Here is a 23,244-nt window from a genome sequence, read left to right on the forward strand (position 1 = left end):
TTTACTTTGACACAATTGCAGCATCTCTTGGGACAGATAAACTGGGCTCGAAAGTCTCTAGCAGTTCCAACATCTGAACTCTCGCCATTGTTTTCTGCTCTTAAGGGACATACATCTCCTTCAGATGTTATTCCATGCACTTCTGAGATGCGTCTTGCTTTACAAGGGGTAAACACAAAACTGCACCAAATAGCTGTAGATCGTGTGCCAACAGCCAACTGCGCTCTTTCATGTGCTATCTTCACTACACCAAGATTGCCGACAGCAGCCTTATACGTTCCAGATACTTCCTCAAAGGTGGCAATCGTGGAGTGGATTCATCTTTCGCACACGCCTCAAAGGAATGTATACCCCAGTATGGACGCTGTTGCTGATCTCCTTGTTAAGTGCAGAGGCCGTGCAATTCGCCTGAGTGGAAATGATCTGCTTTCCATCTACCTTCCTTTCTCTCAAGAACAAGTACTAACTTTGATTCAGTTTTCAGATAGTTTCCAAATTGCTACTGCAGATTTTGTCGGTTCATTCTTGTATAATCCTCCTAAGGACAAAAGGTTCACTTTGTTGCAACAAGTAAACTATCATCTTTCATCCATGTTGGTGCTTCAACCCATTCCCACTGCAAAAACTCTGTTCACAGATGGCTCCTCTTCCTATGGTGTCCTTGCTTGGCGGGAGGATGGACAATGGAAAACTGTGTTTACAGAGAAACAACTTTCAGCACAAAGATCGGAACTAGCAGCAGTGATTCTCGCTTTTCAAACTTTCACTACAGAAGCATTCAACCTCGTTGTAGATTCTCAGTATGTATATAGACTGTTATCATCGCTTCCAGTAGCTTATCTGTCTCCATCCATGGATGAAAATCTCTTTGATTTGTTCGCGCAGCTTCAAGAACTATTACAGAGACGTTCATTTCCCTTTTTTGCTGCACATTTGCGCTCTCATTCTAACCTTCCAGGATTCCTGGTGGAAGGAAATGCAGTAGCAGACGCTGCCCTCAGGACTCTAGCTTTCTCCTTGTTCGACAATCCTGTGACAAGCCATGAAACTTTCCACCAATCAGCAAAGGTTCTACACAAGACCTTCAACATTCCAATGTCACAAGCAAGGGACATTATTTCATGCTGCCCTTCGTGCTCCAAGTCTCCTATCTGCTTGCCATTTGACGCTGTAAATCCTCGAGGCACGGAGGCGAATCAGCTGTGGCAGATGGATGTGACACATGTCCCAGCCCTTGCTCCAATGTCTAAGTTGCATGTCACAGTGGACACCTTTTCAGGTTTCATTTGGGCTACAGCACTGAAGGGAGAAACTACGAGGCACGTCATACAGCACTGCATAAGAACCTTTTCAGTTATGGGAAAACCTCAAGCCATTAAAACAGATAATGGCCCGGCCTATGCTTCTCAGGCCTTTAGTGACTTTTGTGTGCAATGGAACATTTCCCTATCTCATGGGATTCCGTTTAATTCGACAGGCCAAGCTCTCATTGAAAGGACACACCTCACTTTCAAAACTCTGCTCCACAAACAGACTGCAGGACGTCACCTTCCAGCCTCGGAGATCCCTTTGGCAGTTGCAAAGGTGTTGTTCACCTTAAATTTTCTTCTCTTTCCACATAACAAGCCTCATTCCCCAGTGGATCTCCACTTCAAGAAAGAGGAACAGCTTCCTCGACCTTTGGTCTCTTATCGCCTCTTGCCTGACATCGAATGGCGAGGACCAGTTCCACTCATCACTTGGGGTCGTGGATATGCTGCAGTTGCCCTTGAAGAAAAGGCTGTTTGGGTGCCTGCCAGATGTGTGCGCCCTTGGAGAGCTAAGGAACCAAGTTGAGAATATCCACCTCGTTGTTTGACTGCACTAGTTTCCAGTGTCAAATGCAGCAACTCTTCAACTATCCTTAACCCATGCCCTTTGTTTGCTTCTGGGCAGCCCCTTGGTTCCTGGCTGCCTAGATTTGTTCCAGTTACTCTCATACCTGCATTCACTAGCAGATCACCTTGATTTGCTTGCTTAACCTCCTTTCTTCTACAGGTATCGTTGTTTCTTCAGAGCTCGATGTTTCAGTACTTTCCTGAGCTCCATGAACTTTTCCTGAGTTCCAGGACTATTTCTTCTACGTGGTCGTGTGTAATCGGAGAAGAAGACGACCGGCAACTCATTCATCGTCTTCATCCTCCTCTCCAACACCATTTTGCAGTTCTAAACCTGTCTTGTACTTTATATTGTACTTGTAAAAATTGCATATTTACCTTTGTATGCTTCTTGAAATATCCGCCTCGCACATTACATGTGTTTTCCATATAGCTTGGTAATTAATAATATGGATGTTTATATATGCAAAGCTTTTCTGAAATGGTTTCCATTTGGAGCGTCACAATTTTGATGATATGGAAATGTTTTATGTAAGGTCAAAGCATCGCCTTTGTGCAGTTCTAGTCATAGACATATTCATGCATATATATTTTATAATCTTGAATCTCCACGTTGTGCTTGCAAAAGTTGTAGTTCAAAATGTGGTAACATTTATATACTTTATTTGAAATGATTTCCTTTGGTCCAAGTATTGGTCATTCTCGGATTTGTTCAAGATATATATGTCAAGTCTGGTGGCGTCCTACCCTCTTGGTACCCCTATTTTCTTTGAAGAATACCCCTCTATATGCTACCTTTGGCAGTAAACCAGGTTCCCAGCTTTTCCCTTCACCTTGTTTCCTGCTATTTGATGGGAGACCCTTATGTAGTTGGTTTAATTCCCATCTCGTTTCGCTGGAAACCCTTGCGTAGATGGTTTAAATCCTCATCCTGGCTGGGACACCTTTATATAGGTAGCTTAAATCCCCTCTTGTGGCGAAAAACCACTTGTACTTAGGTGCCTTAAATCCCCTTTTTGGAATCGGACCCTAGTTCCCCGTTACCTGTGGTCGCTGTGGTAAGTCCAAAATCTGTCTTCCTGAAAGTTCCCTCGATTCTGTAGCCTCAGTGCCACACACCTTTTATGTTTCCTTATCCATTTTCCTCAGTTCTCCAAATAAAAATTAAAAAAAATGGGGGAGGGGTCTGGGTAGGCTATATAGCCCCAGCTCTAGTTATATTTTAATTTTGGGTCCCGGATCGGGACCTCTCTTATGTTTGGGCAGTCGTTATTCGTTATTTTTAATTTTGGACCTGTATCAGGTCCTCTCTTGTGTTTGGGGAGTAATTTGTTGTTTTACGCTGCACGCGAAAGTATACATGTTTATGAGGTGATTTGTTGTGTTACACTACATATTGAAATATATATATATGCCTAAAAGGTTTACAGTGTATCGGATCGATCACTTTTTATGTTCGGCTAGTGGTTTGTTATTTTCATGACTTTATTGCTACATTATTGTACAAGTATTTCTTCTGATGAAGGGGATGAATATTGATGGTGTTGCTAGTGTTTATATCACAGTTTTGATGTGGACACTGTTGGCACTGTTGATGCTCTGCCCTTTCATGTCGAGTTCTATATCTAAACAAATGGTAATGTTTGTGTCAGATAAATGCTTATGATATTTCTAACCTTTCTTTTTATATAACTAAATCAAAAATAATTTAATTTAAAACAAAAAAAGAAAGATGATATGTCGGAATACGTTTCACGGATCCGCCATGAATTCATATTTATTTGGTTATTTTATAAGTTTTTCGAGGTCTACTTTTGGTATAATTGCGCGCAAAAGTGAAAGTGAAAGCATGAATGAATAGTGTGATTCACTTACAAGATTAATCCGCCTTTATTTTGTAGATCCGGTCATGTTCAAAGTTGTTAATGAGCGTTAAACTTGCTTCCCGCCCTTTTGGAGGGCAGCAACAGTGATTTTATTGGTTAAAGTACTAATGATGATGTCACGTTTGTTCCCTAATAAAAGGCAGAGGCACCCCGCTTAGGCACGAGACGTAACGTACAGTTTTGGGTAGGAGAAGTCCGTTTATTTCTTTTAGTTGGGTTTTAGTTGAAGTCAAGTTTAGTTTAAGGGGCTAGGAGCGGGCTGGACGGGTTGGATGGGTTTTTCTTTAGTTAGAGTTAGATCGCGGAAGATCATTCGGTTTTAGTTTTAGTTAGGTTCTTTTAGGTTAGCCTAGGGTTAGGCCCGCGGAAGATATTTCGGTTTTAGTTTATTTAGTTAGCCTCGCGGAAGATCGGGCGCGCAGGGTCTTTAAGCTTAGGAGAACTTAGCTTAGGGGACGAGCCTACGCGGGTTCTGCCGAAGCCACTAAAGATACAACCGGTGTCTGTCTTCCTTTGGGGTTAAAGGGGGGAGTAAAGTAAAATTTTTAATTTCTTTAATTGGGACCGCCTATTCAGAGTCAGGGTATATATTTTATTTCACGAGGCAACGTTTCTTTTAAGAAGGCAACTAGGAACTCACACACCATCAGAGTCTTCAATTGGCTTACTCATTATCCTTCAGACTGTGAGGCTTGGCCGGCGACCGTGCTCAAAAGCACGTGGAACGCTGGCCGCTTTCCCCGCAACTGGTACCTCGTGCATAACCAGTCCAAGGCCGTGCACGAGGAGCTCCAGCACCCATATATCACCTTGAATTTGGCTCGGTAGAAATAAATAGATATACTGCATGCTCATACTTTTCTCATGGGGGGATGGAACCCCTTCAGTTCCATGACACAAACAGGTACAAGCTCACCTGCTTCTGTCACCATCCCTTATTACCTTTCCACTTTTCTCCCCCTGTCAGGATTCAGGGATTTGTTTAAATGCCAGGCAGCCAAACATAATATACCGTAATATAAATAGGATCTTCTGTCTCGCCTTCTTGTGACACTAAAAACAAAAATCTTCCTCATCTAATACACCTGTGAAGTTGTTAAAGGTCCGGGGGGGGGGGGGAGAGAAGCAAACTTCTCGCGTGGCTGTCAGAAGAACAACATAAAAACCCCTGTGCTGAAATAAAACAGATGTGATCCCTAGCGGAAATGCTGCTGTCAAATAAGGATGTGTTTTGGGCTGCGCTTTGATGGCTATGTTTAAATTTAAAAACGCTGAAGGATATAACGGCAGGGTTTCCCCTAAACTCTCTCTCTCTCCCCCCCTTTTCTGGTGGTGCTTGGTTTGGTTTCTGAATCCCACACCCCACAAAACGCGCTGTGTCGTTTTGCAGCACACGCCAGAGCAAGCATCCCAAAGGAAAGCGGTGCTTCTTGCAAGTGGGTTTTTCGCCCCGCAAACGCATCGTCGGGGGGGGGGGAGCTGTGGAAAAGAGGGTTTTTCGAAAACGCAAACATGCCAGCTGTTTTTAAAGTGCCCCCCTCCGCTGCTCTCCCTATTGATCAGATGCATAGATTGATCTTGGAGGGGGGGGTCCCCCTGCCTCCTCGTGTTTGCTGCGTAAAAACCCAGCACGATCGCCGCGCCTCGGGCTTTGAAGGTTGGAAAGGGAGGCTTTAAAATGGAGGCTTAAAGGGGAAAAAAAGACTCTTTCTCTCCTCCGTCTCTCCCTTTGAACACAACTGCTCCGTTTTCCCGATCTCTTCTGGGTTACCTGGAGTCTCCGGCTGCTGAAGGGTTAAGGGCTGCGAGCGGCGCCCGCGGCTGCCCCGCGAGGCTGAGCCCGGCCAGCGGCAGTTCTCCCTCCGGTCGGCCACCCGGCCGAACGCCGCGCTTCGGCGGGAGGAGCAGCCGCGGCTGCCTGGTGGCTACGGGGGAACCCGCAGCAGCTGGGGTGACCTAGGAAGCTCAGCCCCCTGATATCCTGGGTGGGAAAGAATAGAGAGCTTGGGAAAGGCAGGGAGCGAGATCCCCTCCCTCAGCTGCAGCCAGAGCCCTCTGGTGGTCGTGCCTGCGACGCCTCTTCCTCGCCTGCTCTCCTTGCGGCAGCCAGATCATTCCCTCCTCCAAAAAGAGAGTTAAAAGTGGTCTCCCAAATACTGCGCTGACCTTAAGCCCTAAACGGCCTTGTCCCAGTATACCTGAAGGAGCGTCTCCACCCCCACCCCCCAATGGTTCAGCTCCGACACTGAGGTCCACCTCCGAGGGTCTTCTGGCAGTTCCCTCACTGCAAAAGGTGAGAAGTTACAGGAAACCAGGCAGAGGGCCTTCTCGGTATTGGTGCCCCCCCCATGCCTTCCCATCAGATGTCAAGGAGATAAAGAACTACACAACTTTTGGAAGACACCTGAAGGCAGCCCTGTATAGGGAAGTTTTTAATGTTTGATCATAGAATCATAGAGTTGGAAGAGACCACAAGGGCCATCCAGTCCAACCCCCTGCCAAGCAGGAAACACCATCAAAGCATTCCTGACAGATGGCTGTCAAGCCTCTGCTTAAAGTCCTCCAAAGAAGGAGACTCCACCACACTCCTTGGCAGCAAATTCCACTGTCGAACAGCTCTCACTGTCAGGAAGTTCTTCCTAATGTTTAGGTGGAATCTTCTTTCTTGTAGTTTGATTCCATTGCCCTGTGTCCGCTTCTCTGGAGCAGCAGAAAACAACCTTTCACCCTCCTCTATATGACATCCTTTTATATATTTGAACATGGCTATCATATCACCCCTTAACCTTCTCTTCTCCAGGCTAAACATACCCAGCTCCCTAAGCCGTTCCTCATAAGGCATCGTTTCCAGGGCTTTGACCATTTTGGTTGCCCTCTTCTGGACACATTCCAGCTTGTCAGTATCCTTCTTGAACTGTGGTGCCCAGAACTGGACACAGTATTCCAGGTGAGGTCTGACCAGAGCAGAATATAGTGGTACTGTTACCTCCCTTGATCTAGACGCTATACTCCTATTGATGCAGCCCAGAATTGCATTGGCTTTTTGATGTTTTTATATGTGTTGTAAGCTGCCCAGAGTGGCTGGGGCAAGCCCGTCAGATGGGCGTGGTGTACGTAATAAAAGTGACTGTTGTTATTATTTTTATTATGCAATACCTACATGGTTTGTAGCACACACAAAAGATCCATTAAAAGAAGAAGTGGGCAGATGCATTCAAATCAAGGCTTTTCCAAAGCACATAGTAATTTACCAAATGCAAAAAGACACATCTGCCAAAAGGCACAAAATGCAAAGAGAGCCTAGACTTGAAAGCTCTTCCACACAGAGGACATTTTTGCAATTGCCCTAAGAGTGGACTCTCTCGTGTCGAACAAGACTTGAACGTGTAATGAAGCCTTTGCCACAGTCAAAGCACTGATAGGGCCGCTCGCCAGTGTGGGTTCTATAATGATAGACGAGTTTCATGCGCTGATTAAATCTTTTCCCGCAATCGGGACACTGGAATGGCTTCTCTCCAGTGTGAAGTCTCTGGTGCAGGGTCAGGGACGATTTCACTCTGAAGCTCTTGCCGCAATCGGGGCACTGGTGAGGCTTCTCCCCTGTGTGGATCCTCTGGTGAACCACAAGAATTGACCGGGCTTGGAAGCTCTTGCCACACTCATGGCATTTGTGGGGCCTGTTGGCTGTGTGACTCATCCGATGCCGATCAAGGGTTGATTTGCAAGCGAAACTTTCCTCACAGTCCTTGCAAGCGTAGCAGCTTTCTCTTGCGGTAGAGGCAACATGTTTAAAGAGGACTGAACTATTGCTTAAGGTGCTTTCAGAGGGATTCAGTTCAGTGAAGGTCTCTGAGTGGCCTACAAAGTCAGAGCTGAAGGGGGCACATTTTTCACATTCAGGCCACATGTAGGACGATTTCCCTCTGGGGTGCCTTTTCTCAGGTGTGACATACCCTGATGTGCTTGTGTATGTTTTCCCAGGCCAAGCAGAAGTGTAGCCAGCCACTTCTTGTTCGTTTTGTAAGTGGATCTGCGGATTGTGGTTTTCTTCCAAATTGCTTCCAAAATGAAATGAGTTTTCTTCTTCTTTCCATGGGTGCCTTCCTTGCTGATCGCTTTGCTGTGGCCAGTACCAGCTCACATTATGTACTTCTTCCTTAATATGCCAAGAAGGAATCTCATTCCCTTCGTCTTTAGGATCATCCTGCCAAAACTGGCTTTCTGACTTTATTTCCACCGTAATGATATCTGGAACAACAACAACAACAACATCATCATAGCATTCTCCCATTGGACATTATTGCATCGCCGGGGGTTTGGTTAGATGACCATCAGGGTCCCTTCCCTCTCTATAATTCTATGACCCAACAAAGCTGAAAGCTGGGAGATTCAGGACAGACCGAAAAAAGTACTTATTCACACAACATACAGTGGAGGTTCTGCCTCCACTGTTGGAGGATATATACCTTCTGAATGCCAGTTGCCGGGAATCACAAATGGGGAGATTGCTGTTCCGATCAGGTCCTGCGTGCCTCTTATGGGCATCTCTTCGGTCAGTGTAGGGAAAGAGGATGCAAGACTTGGCCCTTTGAGCATTGTGGCTCTCCAAGTCCTCCAGCAGAATCCTTTCCTGTTCCCTTAAAACTGCAAATTCCGGGGACTGAATCTCAGCCCTCCTGCCCAGCAAGTGTGTGCCCGACCGCTGCACTGTCCCCCTCGCAGTGCATTGAAGACGACATGCGTCAGCGGCAAAGGAGCAGAATACGGTGCCTCTGAGTCTTTAAAACCAAGAGGTAGCCCTACGTAACACAGGGGAAATAATACTTACTGCTGAGCCAGAGGTGGCTGGTGGGTTGGAAGGCAGGGAGCCCAATCAGTAGGCGGAGCCACCCCGCATTCCAGCGTGGTCTCCCCATTCTCCTCCATGCTAAGTTCTACAAGGGCAACTCACACTTAGGCGGGGGAAGCTGGCAGGCCCTGCTGGCCTTGTAAATCCAAAGGCAAACACATGGTGTGTGTGTGTGTGTGATGGAGGGCAGGCTGTAATTGGTGGGGCAGTGCCTCTTCCACTCTAATGGACCAGTCCCCAATGATTCAGGGCCCTCCAAGCTCCCTCTGTCCATCATTTGTGAAGCAGCCAGGACAGCCCTTTATTTCCTCTGCATCAAAGAGAGTGCCATAGGTGGTATCTTTTGTTTTTATTATTTTCCTGACCCTTCACTGTAAGATCCCAGGGTGGGTTCCAACAATATAAAGATGCAATATTCAAATCCATTAACAGCAACCTGCAAAGCTCACCACTTGCTTTGTTTGCAAAATGTCATTGCTTTGTTTTTAAATTGAGGATCCGTTTGCTGCCCTGGACTCCTCGGGGCAGAAGGGAGAATTAAAAATCCAATAACTAGCTAAGTAACTAAAATAATTTACCTGGATTGGTAACAGTGCAAGTTGAGACTGGATGTATGGATTCAGGCTGTTAAGGTCAAAGAGAAAGAGAGTGAGTGACAAGCACACCTTGCATTCCTCGTTTTATCTCCTATCCCAAATCCCTTCCCTCTTTCCCCCAAGGTTTGCTCACCTGTATGGATGCTAGGATCCCCGTTTCAGACTTCTTAAAACCGGCAGCTTTTGTTTGCGATGTGTTGCTATCTGACAGCTGAAGCACTGAAAAAGCAATGGTGATCTGTAAAAGAAATGCTTCACCGACAACTGAATTCTACCTTTTGGCTCAGGAGACGCCAATCTAGGTTGCATAGCAGTTAGCAATTAAGGGACATGACAAAGCGAGCGGTTACTCAGCTGATGAGTACCGGGTATGTGTGAAAGAGAGAAAGAATAATTGTTTCATGCATGATGTGTAATCCACATCTCAACTTTGCTAAAAAGCATGCATCAACAAGTCCTCCTTCACTGGCTCAGTTGTTTGCAAGCAGCAACAAAGGGAAGGCAAGAGTTCTTACCCATTGATGATGACCCGCTCTCATCACTCTCCTTCATGACTTTCCAGTAAAGGGTCTTTTGCCTGGGGTTCACTGAAGCCTGCTCACTTTCGGAAAGGGACGCTGATGGCTCCTCAAAGTTCACTGGCAACTGAAAAATGTGCACACCTAAAGATTTGCTTGCTGTACAGTCAGAATAGTGCCATAAAGAATCAAAGTTCAGATTCCTGAAAACCAGAGGTTGGTTTTTGTTGTTGTAGTTGGAACACATTTCTGGAGCTTGTGGTTTTGCAGAGAGTTTATAGCAGCCAGAAGGGAAAAAATATTTTCATTTTCCACCAGCTTTAACCAGAGTAAAATTTCTGACCCACATTGTCTAGCCTAGGTGTGGACAACCTTTGACCCTCCATATCAGCGTCTCCCAAACCTGGGTCTCCAGCTGGTTTTATTTGTACTACAGTTCCCATCATCCCTGACCACTGGTCTTGCTACCTAGGGATAATGGGAGTTGCAGTCCAAAAACAGCCGGAGACCTAAGTTTGGGAAACTGCCCACCCTAGATCAAGTAAAACAATAGAAATAACTAACTGACTAATCACATCGGTTCTGCCCCCCTAACAAAAAATCCACGCTCCAGAACTACAACCTCAATCATCCCTGGCTATTGGTCACGCTTGTTGGGGCTGATGGGAGTTGTAGTTCATCAACATCTGGAGGATCAAAGGTTCCTCATATCTGGCCTAGCCCAATACGGGTAGACAATATTATAGATTTTGAATAACCAGAATTAGTCATTGCACAAATCCTTCAGCATTCCTCACCTTGGCGACGACTTCAGATGGTTCTTGCTGCTGCAGGGCAGCTTCTACCACCCGAGCAATCTCTTTGCTGCTGCTGCTGCTGCCCGGCCCTCTAGCTCTCAGGCAAACTTGCATCTCCTCTGGAAGTAGAGACAAGAATTGTTCCAGGATGATCATATCCACAATCTGTTCCTTGGAGCGTTCTCGAGGGCGCAGCCATCGATGAGCAGCATCGCTCAGGCGGGAAAGCGTCTCCAGAGGAGTTTCTCCAAGCGGGACAATGCTCTGGCGGAACATCTGCCGATGAGATTCCTGGCTGGCCAGACACAACGCCTTAGTCTCAGCAAGGGTGCCAGCTTGGCCCTCCATCTTGGATGGGGGACGTGACTGAGGAAACTTTCCAGGGAATAGAGAGGCTGGAAGGAAAATCTGGCTTCTCAGAGGCCCAGCTAGAGCCATCGTTGTCCCCAGGAAAGTCCTAGCCACAACCTGTGAAATAGAGATTACAGAGAGTCTTGAAGTCCTCCTGAAATCCCAGTGTGTGACACAATATTCACAATCATAAATTTTCCTCAGTTCCCCAGAAACCCTAACTGCTACACATATTTCCATCTTCCATTCTTTGAAGGATGAAGTGGTATATAAATGACCTTAATAAATACATTTTAAAGTGTGTGTGTGAGAGAGTGTAAAAGTCAGTTTTTTATTCCTGCCTTGACCTCAGCCCTTCACCTGAAGGCCATTGTTCTCATATGAAAAGGAGATGTCAACAGATACGTAGCTTTACAAGGGCAAATGGCTGAACTCCTGTGCTGCACAATTTGCATGATAATTGAAGATATTAACTTTATAATGCACTGTATGAAAGGCTGTTTAGTCCTCTTTGCTTCTTATTGCCTTAAGGGGATTGCCTCTAAGGAGGGGAGACAAAGTCTGGGAGGCAGATAACTGCTATGGCTACTCTATTGTGACAGGATCACAGCCTTTTACTTTGCATTAAGAGAGACAAATAATCTTGTGGCACCCACTTCAAAATCAGTATTTAGGCCAACCAAAATGTCACAAAATAATGGTCAAGTTTTCAGGTTCTCCAGAACTCTGCCTCAGGCTAAATAGTAAAGAACAAGGAGAGGGGAGCAAAAAGGTGGGGGGGGGTAATGAAGCTATGGCTTCTGCATTTTTAATTTTTTTTTATTTTATTTTATTTTTTGCTTTAAATGACAATGGCTTTATTATGCCCACTTGGTTTTAAATTAGTCTATGGATTTTAGCTGTGCTGGTTCCCAACCGTTTGATTTGTATAGTGCTTGGGGAGCTCTTTGATCAAGTGGTTTATAAATCTCCTAAATAGAGGGGCACAGATTTACAGCTTTCCTATAGCCCTGAGTGCATTATTTCTGACCTGCACAAACAAGCATAAGCTTTGGAAACAGGGCGAGCGAATTAATTTCTCATCATATAAAGGATCTGGAGCAAATGGAAAGAAAGAAGCGGCAGGTGTTTGTTGTTTTTCCCCTCCCACCCTCGTGGTACCAAATCTTTTATCTATGTTTGTTCTATTGATTCTTACCTGGAGCAAGAAGTTCAGAGGATTCCTGAGCAGGGTGTTCACCTGGTGGTCTCTCTACTGCAGGAGGCTCTGGGAAAGTCTTCCACCTTCTCACACAATCCCATGAAACTAGCATCCAGTTGTAAGGAAGGAATAATCAACTGGAGGTTCAGCCTCTAAAATAAAACACAGACAGAGAAAACAGATTCATTCTAGCCTGGTAACACAACCCCCATGCATTGCCCTCTGGTGGGGAGGAGCTTAAATGACCCCCTACCTGACTGGGATCACCTCTTCTGTTGAGGAAGTAGGTTAGTCATCTGACTGTGGTGATGGTGGGAACAGGGGCTTCTTTTGTGCCTTTAACAGTAGCTTGAGCTGAGAAAGAAAAACCAGCAGGGGAAGCTTTTCATAGCAGAGATTGTAATAAACAAAAATCTGCCCTTATTCCCTTATGGGGTACACAAGAGCGCTCCTAGAGTCCTTTGCAGGTTCTCCATCGGTAGGAGTAAATAACAGAGGCCAACCAGAGAATATTGAGAAGCGAAGCAGCTAGTAAGCTTGATCTTTATTAAGGCTGTTGCAACAGGGCGTTTGCCCCAGAGACAGGGGAAAGACCTAGAACAAAGGAGCGCCTGCCCTTTTACAGAAATTTGAAATTGCCCCTGCTGCCATTCAAGACCACCCCCAGAAACATGATACAAATGTCACAGAAGGGGTGTAACCCAAGACCACCTCCCCAGATACATCATACCTACATCACAGAAAAAGGCGGTCTCCAACAGGTTGTTTTTCTCCTGCCTGCCAGTTTATATGATAATGCCTTATCTGATTGCCTTTCCTGGGTAGCCCCATTCCTTTGAGATGGTAAATACTTAGTTCCTGAATGTCTTACACATATTGATAGTGTGCTCAGCTTAACAGATACTTGCCAGACTGTATTTACAGGGAGGTGTAAGTCCCAAAGAGAATTGGGAAGCTTTTCCTATTGTCTTCTCTCCTTCCAGAAAAATGCTTGCTCAGCTGGGAGTCAAAATGGTGCTGCTTCAGACATGTGGTCCATACATTCATGTACAGTGGTGTCCCGCTAGACGAATGCCTCGCTAGACGAAAAACTCGCTAGACGAACGGCATTCGCTAGCGGAAGGCTGCCCCGCAAGACGAAAAAGTCAATGGGGCTGCCTCGCAAGACGAAAAGAATTTTTTTTCGGCGTGAAAACCTCTGCGCTGCATTGCCGCTTTGCTAGACGAAAAATTCGCTCTATGAAGACACTCGTAGAACGAATTATTTTCGTCTAGCGGGGCACCACCGTACATGTTTGCTTGGTACACTTATGAACAATTATTATTGTATACTAGCTGACAATGTTTAGCTTTTGTAGCTGCAGTACCAGTTTAGCCATCGCTAGAGGGCGATGTTTTGCTGGTGATGTGTAATGGGGCGACAATTTTTTTTGGCGTTTAGGTGTGGTTTTTTTGAATTTTTATTATGCAAGATCCTTTTGCCATCGTAATGGAACACTGTGTCCTAATTTGATGCGATTTGGCCCAGCAGTTACGCAGCAAGGGTGTTCCAGACAAACATGCAATGGGAACATTTTTAAATATATAGACAAGACCTTAATATTCTTACAACAAGATAAACCCAGCCCCTGAATCAACCTGCAACTCCTTCTGACCGGAGGGAAGAAGCTGGAACATTAACTATGACAATCTTTCCCCAACCTGGCGCCAGCCAGATCTTTTGAACTACAGCTCCCTGTGCCCCTGATGGGAGTTGCACTCCGGAACACCTGGCTGCGCCAGGTTGGGGAAGGCTTAATGGTGACACTGAGTGCTGGAGGGGCAAACATTTTGCTTGTTTCCCTCTTCCATCCCCATCCCCTTTATTCAATTTATATCGTGCCAGTTTCTCGTAATAATGATGACGACGATGACGATGATGATAATGGTGATAATTTATTATTTATACCCCGCCCATCTGGCTGGGTTTCCCCAGCCACTCTGGGCGGCTTCCAACAGAAAGTTAAAATACAGTAATCCATCAAACATTAAAAGCTTCCCTAAACAGGGCTGCCTTCAGATGTCTTCTAAAAGTCTGGTAGTTGTTCTCTTTGACATCTGGTGGGAGGGCGTTCCACAGGGTGGGTGCCACTACTGAGAAGGCCCTCTGCCTGGTTCCCTGTAACTTGGGATTCTCCGCGTGAGGGAACTGCCAGAAGGCCCTTGAAGCTAGACCTCAGTGTCCGGGTAGAACAATGGGGATGGAGACCTTCCTTCAGGTATACTGGACTGATTCTGTTTAGGGCTTTAAAGGTCAGCACCAACACTTTGAATTAATTGTGCTCGGAAATGTATTGGGAGCTAATGTAGGTCTTTCAAGATCGGTGTTATGAGGTCTCGGCAGCTGCTCCCCGTCACCAGTCTAGCTGCCTTATTTCTATCCCCCTTTCCCAAATCTTACATTTCAATCCCACTTTCCCTCCAAGGAGTTTGAGGCTGCACATCTGCTTCCCCTTCCCCTATTTTATCCCCACAACAACCCTGCGAGGTTGGTTAAGTTGAGAATCAGGCATTGGCCCCAAGTCACCGAAAGCGAGCTTCACAGTGGGCGAGTGCACATGAACTGGCAGGACGACAGGGAGGAGGAAGGGGTGTAGCCACGATTGGCACACACTACGGCAAGGTGGGGTGGAGGAGAGGTTGGGGGGTGGGACTGGAATGTACTCACAGGGCAGCAAAGGATGGCGGGGGGGGGGAGTCAGTGCCCAAGAACCAGAGAAGCAGGACCCATCACCAGAGACAGGGGGCCCCTGTCTCCACAAACTTGGCCGGCTCCAAGGCATGGGGAGTAGTAGGTGGTTGCTCTAGGTAGGAGGCTGAGGCAGGCAAGGACCCACAGCCCAGCTCCCTAGCTAGCCAGGTGGGGCTTATTAGTTCGGGGGGGGGGGTATGATTCCTCAGCTGGAGTAAGCCTGGAACAGGTGAGGGTCACCTGTTCCTCATCAAGCCCAGATGCTGAAATCAGCCTGCAAAATACAAAAGGGAAGCTGTGTCTGCCCATGTTGATGGATCTCAGCTTAGAAGATGTTCAAGGAGCACTACAGAACTGTAATTTTTGGGAATGTAGACACTGCTAGGGACTTGCTATCAGGTATAATTAGGCATTTGAATCCAGGTCTCCTCAGGTTCCCAGGCAGGACCCTCTAATGAAATACAGTCAGGCCCGTCTCGGCCTTAGAGCCGACTGCCTGGAGGGCGCCTCAGCCGTGCCTGCCCTGCCCCGCCCGCCATGCCCCGCCCGTGAGGTGCACGGCGCAAAATACTCTTAAGATGGCCCTGAATACAGTGGTACCACTGGTTACGTACTTAATTCCTTCCGGGGGCCCGTTCTTAACCTGAAGCACCACTTTAGCAAATGGGATCTCCCGCTGTCGTTGCGCCGCCAGAGCACGATTTCTGTTCTTATCCTGAAGCAAAGTTCTTAACCTGAAGCGTTATTTCTGTGTTAGCGGAGTATGTAACCTGAAGTGTATGTAACCCGAGGTACCACTATACACCACAAGCTTTCTAATTGGACTTTTAAGGCAGTGTTGTTGTTTTCCGGGGGTGCTCAAGGGAACACAGTGCCAGCACCTTCCCCCCCCCCCGAAGAAAAGCTTTAAGGCAGGCATGGCCAAACTTGGCCCTCCAGATGTTTTGGGACTACAATTCCCATCATCCCTGACCACTCGCCCTGCTAGCTAGGGATCATGGGAGTTATAGGCCAAAAACATCTGGAGGGCTGAGGTTGAGGAAGCCTGTTTTAAAGCACTATGATGCCATTTTAAACAACTGTAACCCCCCCCCCCCAAAGATTCCTGGTAGTTCTCTCGGAAGAGGCATTGAGCATTAAGCCACTCTGAGAAATGTAGCTCTGTGAGGGGAATGAGAGGTTGTCTCTCCTGATAACTTTCAGCACGCATAGCAAACTACAGCTCATAGCAGTGCTGGGTTTAGGGTGGTTTCCCCCTGCCACAGGGAGCCAAGCTGATGGGGCGCAAAACTGAGAAGCTCCATAATTCAGGCATGCCAAATTTTGGCCTCGCACAGGGTTTCCATATTACCAAAGATTACCAAAGCCCACCCCTGCTCCCAGAATGCTTTGCGGAAAACAATGGCTGCTCAAAGTGGTATCACAGTGCTACAAATGTATGGTGTGGACATGACCCAAGTCTGTAGGCCTCTCCCTCTCCTCCTCTTGTTATTCTCCTCCTCTGTGCCTAAACATTATAGATGCTTTAGGGATTAATAAATATCTGTACATTTTTTGTGGCTGGTGGGAAAGTTGGCACTACATGGACTGGCCCTGCTGTGACACATCCTGCTGTCAGGAGCTTGCTCTGTCTATTGCATTTATACTGTGCTGTTTGCTTACCCTCTTTATCCCAGGGGAGTCTACAATATCTCTCATTTGCCTCACCAGCCTATAGGTGCCCTGTCGTAGGGTGACTCCTGTCTTCCAGGCAGAAGCTTCTAACCGTAAGCAGCGCTGGGAGACACGTGACACTTGCAGGCCGTTGTTTTCAACATGGTGATAAAAGTGAGGGAGAGGACCTCCCTCTTCTTGGGGAAAGCTGGTTCAGTCAGTTCCTGGATGGAAAACTACCAGGGAACCCTCAGTTACACCCTTTGGGGTTCCACAGAGGAAAGGTGGGATTTAACATAATAATAATAATTAATAATAATAATAATAATAATTTATTTGTACCCCGCCCATCTGGCTGGGTTTCCCCAGCCACTCTGGGCAGCTTCCAACAGAGATTAAAATACATGAAAATATCACACATTAAAAACTTCCCTGAACAGGGCTGCCTTCAGATGTCTTCTGAATGTAAGGTAGTTGTTTATCTCTTTGACATGAGATGGGAGGGCGTTCCACAGGGAGGGCGCCACTACCGAGAAGGCCCTCTGCCTGGTTCCCTGTAATAAGTTACATGGAACATGTAATAAGTTAGTGATTAATTCCCAATATTTGCATTGCTTACCTCTAGATGTCCTCCTGGGGGTCAATTCCTAGGGACTGAGGTCCCATCGGCCCCCTAAATAAAATATTTGAGGGGGACAGCCCTCTCCCCATTGATTGCCGTTCGAATGGTGTGTGTGAGCTGCATCTTGTGATTATGTAAGGTGGGGCTTACCTGGCTCCCCCAATATTTTATTCACATTGGCTCCCCTCGATAGCCTACAGGGCCACTTCTAGCAAACGCCACCCACCTGCCAATCATGTAAGTTTGATCTCTCCCATCACCTTTCTAAGATTAGATTTAAATGTGAGTGTACATCTTATATATTTTGTACACAAGGGGTAACAGAATGCAAAATATGTAAAATTATGATTTTGCCAGCCTACTTTTTATCTCTGGTACCTGAATGTAGCGAGCAAAACTGGTTGCCCTCATCCCCTTTGTTCCCAGGCTACTCTCCTGTTCTCCGTTCCTAGATAGGCCAAGGTGACTTGAATCAACATCAGCAGAGGCACAAGAACCATTTTATTTTTTTACTGTGGTCACCAAAGGTTTATTGAAAGCAGCAGAGGGTCAAAAGCTTGCAAAGGTTTTTCTAAGGCAGCAGAAAGGAGTGGTACATTTGTGGGCAGTGAACAGGTTGTCTGGACCAATTGCATCCAAGCCTAGTTTTGGAATGATAGGTGCTTGATCTCTCTCTGAGCCAAGTCTTCAGAAACATCCTTGCACATTAGTTAGGGGGCCGATGAAGGGGCGGCTGCCTCTCTCTGACCCCTCAGCGATGACCACAACCCTGCAATGACATTGGTGTGGACAGCTTTCCCAATCAGTTTGGCCTCGATAGCTTTAATATCGTTACACTGCTTCACAAGCTGGGCCTTTGTATTTCGGGAGGTGTCCTCCAAGTCAGAAATCCTGAGCTCAGCCTCGCCCGAGCACCCAGAGAGACTCCCGAGGGCGCTGTGGATGGCAGTGACCGAGGTGTGCAAGCGGGAGACTGCAGACTTTATCTCCACAGCGTCGGCAGCAACTTGCTCTAGCAGAGCCATGAACTGGGCCAGCGTTGGCTCAGCCGCCATTTTGTAGAGAGGGGGAGGGGAGGGAGATATTGGCTCGGGTTTCAGTCTTTGGGGGTTTGGCGGGGAAGATCCGGTCCCTGAGGCCGTTCCGATCGTCGCTGTAGTCAGGTGCAACGCTTCGCGAGTCTGGAGGTGGTCTTTGAGGGGTTGCCTTAGTCTCCGTTGGCTAAGTCTGTAGCAGCCCTTGTCTTTCCAGTCCAAACGTTTCTGAAGTTTTCCGGCTGGCTGGATTCTTTGAGGCACTCCAAGAACAGACTTGGCGTGCATGTTTTCCCCATGAAAATACTTTCCTCTTTTGTAAAGTCTCCTGTGTTTCATTAAAGCCAAGAGGTCTCTGGGCTTCTTACCTGAATCAGAACAGCTAGTATGGCCCGCAGGACCTGAATTTTGGGTGAACCGCCTATTGGACATGGGACTTTTAGATAGGTCTTCCCTGTGAGCCATTTCCAGGCTACCCATGTGCTTGGAGCATTGATCTCGACCCCCACAACCAGTGCGCATATTCTGGTTCTCTGGTCCTGGTTCAGCATCTAGCTGAAGCATGTCTTTGGACAGATCCCTCAGACCATTTTCATAGAGAAGGCATTTCTCCTGTCTGTCATCATTTCCTGAGTTGCTGGTGCGATGGCTCTCCAGAACATTCTGGTCCTTGCTGATTGAATCTGAAAACCTACACCCACTTCCCTGGGAGTGAGCCCCACTGGACTCAGTGGTACTTACTTCTGAGTAAACATCTGCAAGTTTGTGCTGTAAGTCGGCCGTCTCGTTCGCTTCGGCAAGAATCAGGTTTGAGCAAAGCTGCATAGGCTTGGACTGCAGGTCTTGCTCGGCAGAAATCTGAGAAATCTCGTCCACAGACATTTCCAATGACTCCCCACACAGTGCCACATAGTCTGGATCTTCCCTGCTGTGGATTTTCTGATTGCTGCCAAGTCTTAGTGATTCTTCCAGTTCTGCAGAATCAGTACATGGCCTAGAGTCGAGATGAAGTGGGTCCCTCAAGCTGCTTCTAAGAAGAGTAGATCTATCCTCTCCCTTTCCTGAGTGGCTTGCCTGTTGCCCTGGCAAACTGCTCTGGTCCTCTTTGATTAAGTTTTCCTGAATATTCTGCAGGATTTTCTTCTCAGATAATTCATGTGACTTCCCAGAGAGAGTCACAGGCTCAGCACTTTTCTCACTGGGACTTTGCTGAGTATTGATAAATGCTGATAAGGATTCGCCGCAGTCCTCACAATCAGCACATGTCTCCATCTCTAGGTGAACCATGTCACTGTCTAGTTTTTGCAAACTCTTCCAACAGAGAACATCCTTTTCCCTTTCTCTTCCTGAGTTGGTTTTTTGCTGCCTCTCCAGACAGCTCTGCCTTAGCAAGTCTTGTTCAGGACTCTGCAAAATAGCCTCCTTGGATTTTCCCATCACCACCGATTCATGCGCTTCCAGCCAAGGATCCTCCTCTCTCTGTTTGCTATCGGTCCCATCACCTGCTGAAGCAAGGAAAAGCAATCACACCGTGTCCTGAAAAATCATTAAGAATACATTGGCTGCAATAGATCCTCTCTGCTGCAATTAAAAGAAGTCACAAAATTGAATATTTAGCTCACGGTGCAATCCTATGCCTATCGAGTCCGGCAGAAGGCTTGGTGAGTTCAGTTTATTTATTTGTAAAAATATGCATATACTGCTAACTTGTATAGAAGCCATCTAAGCCGTGTACAGCAAATGTTAAAATAACAGTAAATGCAAGGAAAGTATACAGAAGCAGAAAATGTCATGAGGAACTGGCTAAGCACATAAAGTTCATCCAACTTAAAAAGCCTGTTGACGCAAGAAAGTTCAAAGGGCATCTAAAAATGGGAAGCTAGGATGCTAGATGGCCACATAAAATAGTTTTTAAAAAGGTGTACAAGGGGGTGATTATATCAAGAGAAATCTGGGTATAACTGATGCATGCCTAAACTGTATCATGCAGTTATGTAAAAGTGGAAAGAGTTGGTAACCTCACCAGGATTCTCTAGCAACACTTACCTATCCAGGCCACGTTATCGTAATTCTCCTGCATTACATTCCAGTAAAGGGTTTTCTCTCTGTGGCCCAGCAGAGCCCATTCTTCCTCCGTGAAACGCACAGATACATCTTCAAAGGTTACCAGGCCCTGAAACAAACAAGAGGGATATTCCGTTAACGTCACAGTATTAAGACTTTTATTGACTGTGTTGGGCAAAGCCTTAGAATGTTTTGGGAGAAAGGGGCGACCAGGTTAGAGGCAGACCAGAGAATCTGCATGCACAAAAGTGGCAGCGCACGTACATTGCACACACGTAGCTCAGTTGGTTAGAGCATGGTGCTGATGATAACGCCAAGGTTGCAAGTTCGATCCCCGTATGGGACAGCTGCATATTCCTGCATTGCAGAGGGTTGAACTAGATGATCCTCATGGTCCCTTCCAACTCTACGATTCTATCTCCAGCTGAAGGATCTTGGGTGAGGGGCTTTTTTTCAGCCTTGCTACCCAAGACATTTAAGATTCAGGCCCAGTCAGACATGACTATACTAGAGGAAATGGACCAGAGGCCTGGCTCAGGAGAAGGCAATTTCTTAAGTCCAATAACTTGCATTTAGACACCACACCAGGATTATTACTATTATTATTAAAAATAATTTGCTAAAAAGGTACTATGGTTACCCAATTTCTTCCCCTGGCTCTGACAGCATAGCATTCAGGGCATGTTTTTGTGCAAACCCCTTTTTGCTCAGTCTAGCCCCAGGCCATTTCTGGTCATCCCATTCTATGCCACTCCATATGACAGCACTTATCATCTTGGCATTTCCCTCTTAACTGTACTGAATGAAAGCGAAGGGAAGATCAGCATGAAGCTTCCCATTTATTTGGTCACAGTAACACAGGCTTAACCTCACCTCACATCAATGAGATCAAATGCACACTCTGTCACAGGCACAAATGAGATAAAATCAGAGAAGATACCAAATAAGACTGGTTACTCAACCAGATTATGAGCAATAATGTGCCATCTGTGCCTTGTATCCCTGCCTTATATCAACAACACAGAGAGAGCAGTAAACATTTGGCTTCCAGCAGTTTCGAGCTGCATGACAAGCAGGAAGAAAGCTTTTCCATCATGGCACCTGCAAGCCAAGAATAGCTTCAACTGCATCTCACACAGCCTTTAAAAGAAGGAAAGCCAGCGAAAACAAGACAAAAACACTGGTTATGAATGATATGGGTGTCATATCCAGGTTACCAGAATCCTTTTTCAACAAGCTCCAAATAAAGCTTTTCCCACAGTGCAGGCCCCAACAAACCCTGTGACCCACAACCATAACTTTTTGCTGAATATTCTCTAGCTGTAAGAAAAAGATTAACAGCGGATGTAAGTTTCTGGCCAGGGGGACGGGACTCACTGGGTCTCTATAGCACAGAGGTGGAGAACCTAAAGGGCCACATCCCTTCACAGACAATCACCCAGGGGCCACATGCCAATGGCGAGGCAAGGGTGGGTGGGGCAACAGACATGGCTCTAGCCCCAGCACAGTCAAACGCCATCATGGTTTGAGGACAAATTCCAGCCAGGCAAAAGCACTTGAGGAGGGACATGGAGCAGGGCTGGTGAGGGTTGTGGTCTGGGGAAAGCGCAGAGGGCCAGTTCAGAGAGGACTAGAGGGCTGCATTTCCCCCCTGAGCCTGAAGTTCCCCCACCCCTGCTGCAGCAGGTCTGCAACAACAGAAGCACAAACGGCAACATCAACCAGTACCAGTTTTTCTGGGTCTGCATTAGAATCAGATACACAACAGCATTCTATTCTTAAGTGAGCTCCACCCAGAGTGGCATAGTGGTTAGAGGGTTGGACTAAGAGGCGGGAGTCCAGGGTTCAAATCCCCACCCAGCCATGAATCTTGGGCCAGTCACTCACTCTCAGCCCAACCTACCCCACAGGATAACATTGGGAGGTGGAGAACCACCTAGGCCACCTCAAGCTCCTTGGAGGAAAAGTGGGGAACACATGTAAACATATCAATAAAAAGAAAAAGAAAAAACACATCTCAACACCAGCACCTGAACAGCGTTAGCTGGCTCCTCTTCTTTGAAATAGCTCTCGACCAGCTGAAGTGCTTCCTTGCTGCTGCCTGGCTCCCTGGCTCTCACACATGCCTGCACGTTCCCAGGGAACATGTTCAGGAACTGTTCCAGGACAACCATGTCCACAATCTGGTCCTTGCTGTGCTGCTGAGGACACAGCCATCGCTCAGCCGCCTTGCTCAGCCAGGACAGAATCTCCTGGGGGGTTTCTGCAGGTGGGACAGGGCCCAAGCGGAACCTCTGGCGAGCAGCTTCCCGACTGGACCGGGTTGCGAACAAATGGGATGCATTTTTGCTGTTGTCCAGAGCAGGGGCAGCCTTGGATCTTGCGTCCTCAAATGCACCCGAGCGCTCAGGCAAGTCCAGAGAAGCTGGCGAAGACGGATCTACAGGAACCGTCTCAGCGACAGCAGAAGACACCTGCTGCAAGTCCGACACGACTCGGCGGGCTGCGTTCAGACGTGCTCTCAAGAGCTGGATGGTTAGCTTTGGATTGTTCTGGATGCGCGGCTTGTGGGAAGCGGGCACCTCTGGTGACGCCTGGCAGCTTGGCACGGACCCTTTGCGGACGGGCTTTTGGCTGGAGGAGGGCTTTTTCTTCGTGCCACACGTCTCGGGATCTATGCTGGTTGTCTTGGCAGGAGGAGGGTGATCGTGTGGCAAGGAGTGTACCAGCTTGCCGTTGCGTGTGTGGGCCTTCCCCGGGCAACGGGACTTGTGGTAGTCGGCGCATTTCCAGACCATCTTGCTCTTGCTCTCCCGCTCCTTCTGATACAGGTACCCTTCGTGAAGCAGCTGATCCCTGCCTTTCTGACTCTTGACGTATTTCAGCGGCATTTTCATGGGGAGAGGAGGAGTAGGAAAATCAATAAATCAAACGAAAGAGATGGATGGTTTCGGAAGTGGAGGGGGGAAAACAAACAACCAAACAACCAACCAGCAAGGGAGGAAAACGAAAAGCCCTGCAACAAACCCGCAGGCGCTGAGATGCTGGGCACCACCTGCCAACAA

At 47.1% G+C, this 23,244-nt stretch overlaps 2 protein-coding genes across 3 annotated transcripts; both read right to left on the reverse strand.

Annotated features, from left to right (window-relative positions):
• Nucleotides 1–7,109: 7,109 nt before the first annotated feature.
• LOC117042346 (zinc finger protein 572-like) lies at nt 7,110–9,940 on the reverse strand. Its single transcript, XM_033141897.1, has 4 exons — nt 9,724–9,940; nt 9,342–9,427; nt 9,191–9,236; nt 7,110–8,011 (listed from the first exon to the last, which is right to left on the reverse strand). Exons 1-4 carry the CDS (start codon nt 9,758–9,760, stop codon nt 7,110–7,112), a joined length of 1,071 nt encoding a protein of 356 aa, XP_032997788.1. The 5' UTR covers nt 9,761–9,940.
• A 7,645-nt stretch (nt 9,941–17,585) lies between these two features.
• Nucleotides 17,586–23,108, reverse strand: LOC117042033. 2 transcript variants are annotated; one of them, XM_033141479.1, is made up of 3 exons: nt 22,210–23,108; nt 20,162–20,288; nt 17,586–19,617 (listed from the first exon to the last, which is right to left on the reverse strand). In XM_033141479.1, exons 1-3 carry the CDS (start codon nt 23,074–23,076, stop codon nt 17,792–17,794), a joined length of 2,820 nt encoding a protein of 939 aa, XP_032997370.1. In that variant the 5' UTR covers nt 23,077–23,108; the 3' UTR covers nt 17,586–17,791. The 2 variants fall into 2 exon arrangements, with proteins under 2 accessions (XP_032997370.1, XP_032997369.1); XM_033141478.1 differs by having other exon boundaries at nt 17,586–19,620.
• Between the last annotated feature and the right edge of the window lie 136 nt (nt 23,109–23,244).

This window comes from Lacerta agilis, chromosome 2 (assembly GCF_009819535.1).
Source record: "Lacerta agilis isolate rLacAgi1 chromosome 2, rLacAgi1.pri, whole genome shotgun sequence".
In the NCBI taxonomy this organism is placed as follows: Eukaryota; Metazoa; Chordata; class Lepidosauria; order Squamata; family Lacertidae; genus Lacerta; species Lacerta agilis.

Bases quoted from the DNA above. Each gene is read 5' to 3' on its own strand.
- LOC117042346 (XM_033141897.1), bottom strand. From the start codon at position 9,760: ATGAAGGAGAGTGATGAGAGCGGGTCATCATCAATGG. The intron at 9,428-9,723 runs GTAAGAACTCTT...TTGCTTTTTCAG, and splicing joins GAGCGGGTCATCATCAATGG to TGCTTCAGCTGTCAGATAGC. The intron at 9,237-9,341 runs GTGAGCAAACCT...TGACCTTAACAG, and splicing joins GGATCCTAGCATCCATACAG to CCTGAATCCATACATCCAGT.
- LOC117042033 (XM_033141478.1), bottom strand. From the start codon at position 23,076: ATGAAAATGCCGCTGAAATACGTCAAGAGTCAGAAAGGCAGGGATCAG. The intron at 20,289-22,209 runs GTGCTGGTGTTG...TGTTTGTTTCAG, and splicing joins AGCCAGCTAACGCTGTTCAG to GGCCTGGTAACCTTTGAAGA. The intron at 19,621-20,161 runs GTAAGTGTTGCT...TCCTTGCTTCAG, and splicing joins CGATAACGTGGCCTGGATAG to CAGGTGATGGGACCGATAGC.